Source organism: Manacus candei, unplaced genomic scaffold, assembly GCF_025592945.1.
Source record: "Manacus candei isolate 608988 ecotype Guabito, Panama unplaced genomic scaffold, ASM2559294v1 h1tg000020l, whole genome shotgun sequence".
Lineage (NCBI taxonomy): Eukaryota > Metazoa > Chordata > Aves > Passeriformes > Pipridae > Manacus > Manacus candei.
The window spans coordinates 2,193,175-2,202,721 of record NW_026138068.1 but is presented as its reverse complement, the minus strand read 5'-3'; the positions used below and the strand labels follow the sequence as shown (position 1 = coordinate 2,202,721).

General features: G+C 59.9%; 2 protein-coding genes across 5 annotated transcripts; one reads left to right on the top strand and one right to left on the bottom strand.

Moving 5' to 3' along the window:
* Positions 1–414: 414 nt before the first annotated feature.
* ISCU (iron-sulfur cluster assembly enzyme) lies at positions 415–3,205 on the top strand. The gene is made up of 5 exons (XM_051785528.1): positions 415–527; positions 602–715; positions 903–1,013; positions 1,667–1,745; positions 2,156–3,205. The coding sequence occupies exons 1-5, from the start codon at positions 444–446 to the stop codon at positions 2,248–2,250; spliced, it is 483 nt and encodes a 160-aa protein (XP_051641488.1). The 5' UTR covers positions 415–443; the 3' UTR covers positions 2,251–3,205.
* Positions 3,206–3,535: 330 nt separating this feature from the next.
* TMEM119 (transmembrane protein 119) lies at positions 3,536–7,240 on the bottom strand. Of its 4 annotated transcripts, none has more exons than XM_051785520.1 (3): positions 6,993–7,236; positions 5,443–5,637; positions 3,536–5,313 (listed from the first exon to the last, which is right to left on the bottom strand). In XM_051785520.1, exon 3 carries the CDS (start codon positions 5,301–5,303, stop codon positions 4,542–4,544), a length of 762 nt encoding a protein of 253 aa, XP_051641480.1. In that variant the 5' UTR covers positions 5,304–5,313; positions 5,443–5,637; positions 6,993–7,236; the 3' UTR covers positions 3,536–4,541. The 4 variants fall into 4 exon arrangements, with proteins under 4 accessions (XP_051641480.1, XP_051641481.1, XP_051641483.1 ...); XM_051785521.1 differs by having other exon boundaries at positions 6,998–7,236; XM_051785523.1 differs by lacking the exon at positions 5,443–5,637 and having other exon boundaries at positions 6,998–7,240.
* Positions 7,241–9,547: the final 2,307 nt, after the last annotated feature.

Here is a 9,547-nt window from a genome sequence, read left to right as displayed (position 1 = left end):
GACCGAACTGCGCTGAGCAGAGCGGCGCCGCGACCCCTTGTATTCCGGAGTGTGGCGCAGGCAATGCTGCGGGCACCCCGCTGCGCGGCCCTCATGGGGCCTCTGGGAGGGTCCGCGGCGTGCGCGGTGCTGCTCGGCCGCCATATTGAGTGTGGCCAGCGCGTCCAGCGCACGCGCCGGGTATCGCGATAAAACGACTGTCGCAATAGAAACAGCGCTTCCATCGTTTATTTACTTATTGATCGTTTAAGAAGCAGCGTGAGGCCCTTCCCGCGGGCGGCGCCAATGCTCGCTCGGTCTGCGCAGCGAACCCGCGGTCGCGGTGAGAACCGGGCGGCCGGCGGCCTAAGGCAAGGGGGCGCAGTTGTGGGAGTGGCCGGGGGCGTGGCTTCCCCGCCCGAGGTTATAAAAGGGTGCCGTCCTCTGCCCGCCCCTCAGTTAAGATGGCGGCGCTGAGGGCGGCGGGGGCGGTGCTGCTGCGGCCCCGGGCCGGGTCCGCCCCGGCCGCGCTGGGCTATCACAAAAAGGTGAGGGGCGAGTGGGGCACGGGGAGGGACGGGGGGGAATCTGGATGGCTCTCGGTGACACTGTGCCTTCGTAGGTGGTGGATCACTACGAGAATCCGCGCAACGTCGGCTCCCTCGACCGCAACGCCAAGAACGTGGGCACCGGCCTGGTGGGCGCTCCGGCCTGCGGCGACGTCATGAAGCTACAGGTGACCTTGAGGACCCGCTGGCACCTGGCGGAGGGGTCAGATGGGGCTGCTGTGAGGCACAAAACTGCCCGTGTCCCCTCAGGGCACAGCGTGGCCTTCCCGCACAGCCGCCCTGCCCGTGCCCGGGGCAGGGCCCGCCCTGCTCCCCCCGGGCGGGCACTGAAGCGTTCCCAAAATGTTCTCACAGGTGGAGGTGGACGAGAACGGCAAGATCGTGGACGCCCGGTTCAAAACGTTCGGGTGCGGCTCGGCCATCGCCTCCAGCTCGCTGGCCACCGAGTGGGTCAAAGGGAAAACGGTGAGGGAGCCTGGAAAAGCTTCCGAGCTTCACACCAGCCTGTACTCTTTGTCGGGATCACCCTGGCCAGGGAATCCCAGCACTGATTTGTGCTGTAGCTTAGAAGGCAGTGACTGCCAGCCCTGACTTAGAACAAGAGTTGCCTTTTCCAAGAATCGTCAGAGAATCATTAACGTTAGAAAAAGCCCTAAGAGCATTGAGTCCAACCATTCCCCCAGCGCTGCCAGGTCCACCACTGACCCATGTCCCCAGGTGCCACATTTTTTGAGCACTTCCAGGGGTGATGATTCCACCAGGGAAGTACTTTGTGTCTTATGCAATGAGCAAAACCAGGCTGATGGCAAGTTCTGGGAGAAAGTTTAATTGCAGAGAGGTTTGAGATCATTTAAACCTGTTCTACCAGCAACAAATGCACTTCAGTGTTGTGGTAGAGGATCAGCAGCTCAAGTAGTGGCAGCCTGTGACATTAGTGTGTGTTGGTTCATTCCTGCTCTGTCAGATTCCTTAATTCCAAAATCCTCACTACCCTGGGCAGCTGAAATGTTCTGCCCTTGGGATTCTGTTGGCTCTGGATCATTAAACCCTCTTAGCAAACCCCTTTCCAGCCTGTATTGTACCTACCAGGACCCCTGACCACCCTCCCTGTGTTCCAGGTTGACGAAGCGCTGAAAATCAAGAACACAGATATTGCCAAGGAACTCTGCCTTCCTCCTGTCAAACTGCACTGCTCCAGTAAGTAAACACCTGGGATTTCAGGACGGTACTCTGGGAATAGCCCAGATGCTCTGGGATGTTGTTTTCCAAATAGTTTCTGCACAAGGTTGGCCTCGATGTTCAGATTTCAGGGTTAATTTAAGTGTTTTCAGATCTCTTTAATATTCTGGAGCTGTAGCTTAGCAGAGTGATAATAAATGTTCAGATTCTGAATTATATTATCTGAAATTATATTACATAAATTTACATTATATGGGTTCAATATTCTGTGGATTCAATATTATATGGGTTCTGTTCAGATTCTGCTCCTCAAATCTGACACGTGTTGCCTGTAGCGATGGTCACTGCTGCCTGCTCTTGTTTTTCCTTCATCTCTTGTCCTAAAAGCCTTCTAATGATCCTTAAAATCCCACATTTTTGGTTTGCAGTGCTGGCTGAAGACGCCATCAAGGCCGCCCTGGCTGATTACAAACTGAAGCAGGATCCCAACAAAGAATCCGAGAAAAAAGCCAACAATGCCTGAACTGACCGCGGAGCTTTTCCTCCTTCCTCCTCACTTTGCAGTGCAATTCCCGAGCTGTAGTAGGACCCAGTGCACTACTCAAGCTGTAAGATACGCACAAGTTACGCACAACGTGTCCCTGGTGGTGTCCAGCCACTCCATAGTGCTCACACGGCCGGGATGGGGGGGCCCTGTCCCCACTGGAACGCCGCGGGAAGACTCTGCTCCAGAGAGAAAAGCCCGCTGGCCGGTACTGGAAGGGCTGCACTTTTTCTTTTTTTTTTTTTCTTTTTTTTTGGGGGGAAGATGTCTAGTTTTGCCTAATATTTTATGGAATTTAGTGGGAAGCATTGCCTTGGTGTTGTGTGTGTGTGAGAGCTGCGCTCAGCCTGTGTCCCACTGAGCTGGGGTTGGTTTTTCAATCTGAGTGCAAATTCCTGCTCTTGGAGTTCTGGGACCCTTCAGCAGGTGCCAAAGGGCAAGTGGTGGCCAGGGAGCACAGACCTGCTGGCTTCTGCTCCCATCCTGTCACCGCTTAAATTTTTTGAAGCTCCTGTTAAAAGAACAGCTGGAATTTTGGGGTGTTTTCTCTAAGAATTCTACCCCTGCCCTGGCCAAGCTCTCTGTTACAGCTGTAAATCCTGGGCTAAGGGAAGGTGTCCCTGACAAAGGCAGGGAGTTGTAACTGGATAAGCTTTAAGATCCTTCCCAGCCCAAAGCATTTCAGGATTCTATGAAATACCCCCTCAGACTGGAACCCAGTGGGGAATAGTGGAGCTGGGACATGAAGCTGAGGGGGAGCTCCCGGGATTCCTCTTTTCCAGGGGAGTATCTTCAAAACAGGCAGAAAACACACTGGAAAACTTCACATCTTACCTTCTCACTCCTTCAAGATACTTCACTTCCCTTTCTTCTTACTGAGGGTGTTGTTAAACATTTAAAACCACATTTAAAAAACAATCGGTTCGTTCTGGTACATCTGGGCGCAATACTTGTCATTTTTAACACAAAAAACACCTGTTGCTGCTGTGGTTTGTCCCTCACAAGGTCCCTCTTGTACCTCAGCTCCTGCCAGAGAGTGCCTCGCTCCCAGGGAACATTCCTGCTGTTTCCCAGTTAAAAAAAAGAAAAATGAGGGAGGGAAACTTCAGACACCCACATCTACTTTGGGGCAGAGTCAGCTCTTTGTGCTGACAGGCTCTTCTAAAGGGCAGGTTGTCCTGAGGCAGGGACATATGGACACATACTGACCTCTCCTGTGGCTGGAACAAGACACAGGGATACAGGGAAGCAGGGAGTGGGGATGTGCTGCATTCCGGGCAGAACAGCCTCTCGCCTTCCAGGTTTACCTGCCATCCCTGCCGGAGCAGCTACATCCCAGTGCTGTGGGACAAGGTCCCCCACAGTGCCCCTTTGGTCCCCACAGCCCCACTTTACCCCCCCCCGCCCTGGGCTGTGGGTACAAGATAAGGGTTTCCTGGAACCGGTGCGTGACATGCAGATTTGGGGGGTGATACGCAGCCTCCCCAGGGTCCCACTGCCAGGCTCCAGAGAGGCCAGAGCCCAATCCAGTCCAGGGAGGGTCCTGTAGGAGCAAAGGGACACTGGGAATGTCCCCTGGCCTCCCACAGCTGCAGAGAAACACGGAAAAGGTCTGCAGAAGAAATGTTTATTTCTAGCCAGACGGGTTAAGGAAATGAGGCAAAAGTCCAGCTGGGCTCTGGGACATGCTTTGGGGTGAAAATATGAAAGGATGGGTCCTTGTCCCTAAATCCTCATCCCTCCTCCCCTCGGGTGGCCAAGGGCAGCCTGTCCATGTGGCCTCAGTGCCACAGCCATGGGCAAAGCCGCCCATGATGCCCATGGTCACAGGGAGTCCCTGCCCCGCTGCCCAGGGAGGGGACAGCTACAGACCTTGGCCCTGGTCCTGTCCCTCTTCCTGAAGGGACACAGCTCCCAGCCAGGTGTCCAGCTCAGGAGACTGATCAGTAAAATAACGTTTGGGAGGAAGCTGTTGGCACAGGGAGGGCAGAGCCGGAGCTGGGGTGGGAAAAGCCCCTTGGGCAGCAGGAGCAGGGGCTGCTGGCATTCCAGCCCTGGGGGAAACCAGTGGCTACCAAAAAACCCCGTGGATTTACTGCAGTATCCCGTTGGCACAAGGGTAGGGGGCTCAAGGGGCTGGGGAGGGTGAGGGAGCAGGGTCTTCATCGGGGCTTCCTTGAGCCACCACGTACATACGGAGCGTTGATCCATGTCCATCATGCGTCCCAATCTGGCGGCTCCTCGGGCTCACCCGGGACCGTGTCCCTGCCTCAGACTCCAGAGGGGGCTGAGGAGCCATCCTGGGGCACGTCAGGGGTCTCCTTGCCCCCTGCTCCCGTCGCTCCCGCCACTTCCTCCACACCTGGATTTTGGGGAGAGGGCTTAGCAGGTTGGTCATCCGCCAACTTCTTGCTTCCTTCCTCTTCTTCCTTCTCCTCTTCCCCGGTGGGATTCTGCTCAGCCTGGGCCCCGTTGGCCAGCGGTGCCCTGGGGGGGGATTTGAGGCTCTGGGCCGCTGCCAGGATGTCCGCCTGGAGCTGCCGGCTGCCGTCCAGCGGCTCCTCCGCGCCCGGCTCGGGGGCCTTGTCGGGCACCTCGCTGAAGGCCCGGGGCCCCCCCGCCTTGTCCCGCTCATCCACATACTTCTGCTTGGGGAAGGACGAGGGGTAGTAGGCGGAGGCCTTGTGCTTCTGGCGCACGATGATGGCGGCGCAGATGATGAAGAGGAGCACGAAGGACAGCGAGCCCACCACCACCACCAGCAGCAGGTACTCCTTGAAGAAGTCCACCAGCCCGTCCAGCACTCCTGGGGCAGAGCTGTTGGTCACGGTGGTCCCCCCTGCGTCCCCCACCGTGGGGCTGATCCGGGGGGTCACTGGGGGGGCGGGTGGTGTGGCCAACGCCTCATCCCCGTCCCCACTGCCCCCCGTGTCTGGCAGCACTGGGGGGTACCGGGGGGCTGCCGCGTGTGCTGGGGCCGCCAGCAGTGCCAGCAGCAGCAGCCACATCACCGGCCCCATTCCCGGGATCATGCACAGGGACCTGTGGGATGCAGAGGGGAAGGTGGAACATTAACACCCCACAGAGCAAGCCCCCCAAACCCCGCCTCAGGCCAGCCCCCACCCCAAACCCCCCAGCACAGGGGACTCCGACACTCGCTATTCCACATGCCTGAACTTCCTCGTGGAAATCAAAAGGCGGCTCCGGTTTTCTTTCTCTGCCAGAGCGAGGGGCTCCGTTTGTCTTCCGAGGATGCGGAGCAAAGCCAGATGGAAGGAGCTGAGTGGGATTGCTCAAGGCTGGGGAGCCGGGGCTGCTGCCAGCGACCAGCTCCAGACAGCAGTCATTGGGCTGATTAGAAAATTCCTGAAAAATGGAGGTTTGCAGTGGAAACTTTGACACGAGCGACGCTGCAACGGGGCCGGACGGCATTTCCCAACTGCCCGTCCTGGACCGTTACACACCATTCCCAGCTAAAAATAGGCTGGGGCAGGATTTCACCCTGAAGCCGCCACGGCAGCCGAGTGGAGCCGGGATGGGACCCTCTGGAGCCTGTACCAAGGGGCAGCCCTGGAGCTGGGACACAGAAATGGGGGGTCTTGGGGGTCCCGGCTGCCTGAATGTCCCCAGGGAAGGGGGAAGACCAGCTACATCCGTGTGCTGTGCTCCACTCCCCCATGGGGTTGGGTCTGCCCAACGATGTGCTGTAGGACACGGGATACACGTTTCCCATCCCAAAGGAATGGCCCCTGGGGGGTTTGGGAGAGAGATGTGACCGTCCCCACCACGTCGCAACACATTCTCAAGGGACATCAGTGCGTGCCACGCCACGTAACACCACGGAGCCATTCCCAGGGCTCTTCCCCTCCACACGGCTCCATGGGAAGGTCTCAGGAACCAGCCCCCCCTGGCTCCATCAGCAGAGACCACCACCCCCCCCAGCAATTCCCCCCAACCTCAGGCCCCCCAAATCTCAACCCGCCTCCCATTTCCCCCCAGACAAATCCAGCCCAGCAGTGCTGCGGGCCGGGAGGGATCGAGCAGCAGGACTTGGCTTCCAGGCCCCTTCCTGGCTGTACAATCTGGTTTCCATTAAACCAGAGCAAACAAACGGCAGCAGAGGCAGGAGGTGCCCCCGGACCCCCGACCCTCCCGGCTCACACAGGCATCAGTGCTGGGCTCAGAGCAGTAACCAGCTCCATGAGGATGAGGGTTTTTGGGGAGCTGGAATGAGCCCCTTCATCCTCCCCCTTCACTGCAGAGAGGGGCCCCTCAGCAGGGAGAGGGGTCCCAGGATGGCATCAATTCCCTGTCAGCAAACGGAGCTGAGGAGCAGCCCCGGCCATGGAGGGGCTGAGTGGAGCCCAAAGCTGTGCCAAGAGCAGGGCCTGGCACCACGGTCACTGCCAGTCCTCCATCCCCATCCCAACCCCATCCCAGCCCACCCTCACCCACCCAGACCAACAGAATGCTCCTGGCTCCAGTTCTGCTTCTCTCTGCTCCCAAAACACTCCAGAAATTCAGGATTTCAGTGTTGTCTGGGCACAGCACCCTCTGACTCCCGCCTGGGAATACAGCCATGTGGCCAACACCATCCCGTGTCCTGCCGTGGGGACCATGCCCAGCCCTCACTGCAGCCCCCCCGGCCATAGGGCTGCCTGTGCCCCCCTGGGAGCCCCCCCAAAATCGGGGACAGCCTGGCACAGCCGTGGGATCCTCACCTCACCTGCAGCTACTGCGTCGGCAGAAGGGAGAGGGGAACGCAGGGTCTGTCCCACACACCTCGAGCCCCTTTCTGCTGCTGCTGGGATGGAGCCTCCTCCTTCTCCCTCTTCTCCTCCTCCTTCTCCTCCTCCTCCTCCTGCGTCGCAGCCCAAGACCAGCTTGTTCTCATTAGGGCCGGGATGGGGAGGGGGTGTGGGAGGCCGGGGAAGGGCAGGCAGCCCCCAGTCCCCTCCCAGACGAAATCCAGCTGGGGCTGGGGGTGTTTCCTGCTTTCTTCCCCTGTCAGCAAAAGGCAGGAGCCCTGGTGCTCACCATCACCACTGTAAGGGGCCACATTTTGGGGTGCAAGTGGGGAAGGGGATCACACAAGGGGGGTGTTGCAAAGGTGTTTTTATCCACAAGGGGGTGGGTAAAGTCCCATATGAGGGTCTGAGGAGGGCAGAGAAGGATGTGGGCTCCGTGCTCTGGCATTACTGGTGGCTGGCAGTGGGGCAAACAGGGCTTGGGACCCCCTATGTCATTTCAGGAGGCCATTTCCTAAACAACCCAGCCTGGAAATGCTCTGGCACAGGCACCTCTGCCTTGGGGTTCAGGCAGGAACACAAGCTGGGGGTCCCCGCGGTTCCCCAGACCAACGTGGCAGCTCCCCAGGATGTGGTCTCCAGTCTGGGGGTCCGGGGGCGTCGCCTGGGCCCCCCCACCCGCCGGGGCTCTGCCTCCTCCCACCCTGGTCCCTCGGCCCGGGCTGAGGTTGCTCAAGAGGCTGCAGCCGCTGCGTGACCTCATCCTGTTGCTATTTTCCTCTGCTCCTCCCTGGGGACCTGCCAGACCCCCCAAAAAGCCCCCGCCAGCGTCCGGGGACCGCGGGGCCGAGGGAGTCTGTCCCCGTGTCCCGCGGGAAGTGGCGCCGTTTGAGGTCCTGCCGCCGGCGCGGCTCCCGAAATAACGGGTCGGTCCGTCCGTCTGGCTGCAGCCGCGGCTCCGAGCAGCTGCTGGGGCGGCTGTTCCCGGCCTTAAGTGCTCAGTGATGAAATCTTAGAGGGGAAGGGGGAAAAGCGAGGGGAGGCCGTGGCGGGGGTGAGCGGCCGCGGCCGAGAGGAGTTCCAGAGGCATCCGGGCTCGCTCCTGCAGCCCAGATGGGGATGGGGCTGAAATTCCGCATTCCATGCACCCAGCGATGCCAGCGTTGGGTTGAGTCCCCTTACCCAGGATCCCCATCCCAGTCTGCCCTGGATCCACATCACTCCTCATCCAGAGTCCCCACCCTTCCTAGCTCAGGGTTCCCATTCCTCCTTGTCCCAGGTTTGCATCCCACGTCACCCAGGGTCCCCATCACTGCTCACCCAGGGTCCCCATCCCACCCTGCTCAGGGTCTCATCCCTCCTTGTCCAGGGTTTCCGTTCCTCCTCGCCCAGGATCCCCCCCGCCCAGTGTTCCCCCCTCCCCGCCGGGATCCCTCCCGAGCGGGGCAGTCTCGGTGCCAGCGCCCACGGGCCATTACGATGCCGTTTTTGATCGCGGCGGGCGCTGGCTCTGCCCCTCGGAGCTGGGCAGGGCCGGGACCGCCCGACCCGCCGTGTAATTTGGGGCCGCTGGAACGCAGGGCCGCGCAGGGTTCGGCACGACGGCACCGCCCGCGCGGGGAACCTGCAATTTGAGGGATTTCGGCCCCGCTCTGCTTCTAATTTACCTCCCGGGGCTGCGCTTTGCTGTGCCAGCAAAATACTCCGAGGGGACCCATCCTGCGGAGCTGCACGTGGTGCGTGGAGCCCTGTGCCACCCCCCACTCCGTGTCACCCACAGCCTGGTGCCACCCACGGCCCTGTGCCACCCACCACACGCTGCCCTCCCGCTGCCTGAGGATCCTGCTCTGACACCGCCCCGGCTTCCCGCAGATTCCTGTGCCGTGAGCTGGGCGGCGGCAGCCCCACAGGACCTGCTGACGATTCCAAATAGGGCGATTCCCAGCTCCTGGCAGCTCCAGCGGTGGAGGAAAGTTTATCCTTGCTGGGCTTCTGCTCCAGAGCAGTCGGTGCAGGGCTGGGAGAGCAGGAACAACCTCTCCAACCTACATCCCCCCACCTCCTCGGGACACACCGGCCTCATCCTCACCTGGAGTGGGAGCAGGGGCTGGATGAGCCACTGCGGGGTGGAGATGGATAATGGGAGCATCCCTCCTGTGGATATTCTGCCTGGCAAGGGCCTGGTACCCACCTGTGTGGGGACACAGTGGGACAGAGCAGGTGGCATCACCACGGACAGGGTGTCCCACCTGGGGACCAGCACTGGCCAGCGGATGCGGGTCAGTCACCCAGCTGACTCACCCATAAACATTTACATTCCCGGCAGGATCAGGGCTGTGCAGCTGCCAGGAGCCAGATGGAAAATATCCCAAGCACAGTGTGAATGTAAACAGGCAGTGGGGCTGGGGTGCAGGTGGGACACTGTGCTGGGAGACCCCCAGATGGACACCCCAGAGGGGCCTTCGAGGAGGGATATGGGGATGGGGATACAGCAATGGGATGTGGGGATGGAGATGCTGAATCTGTCA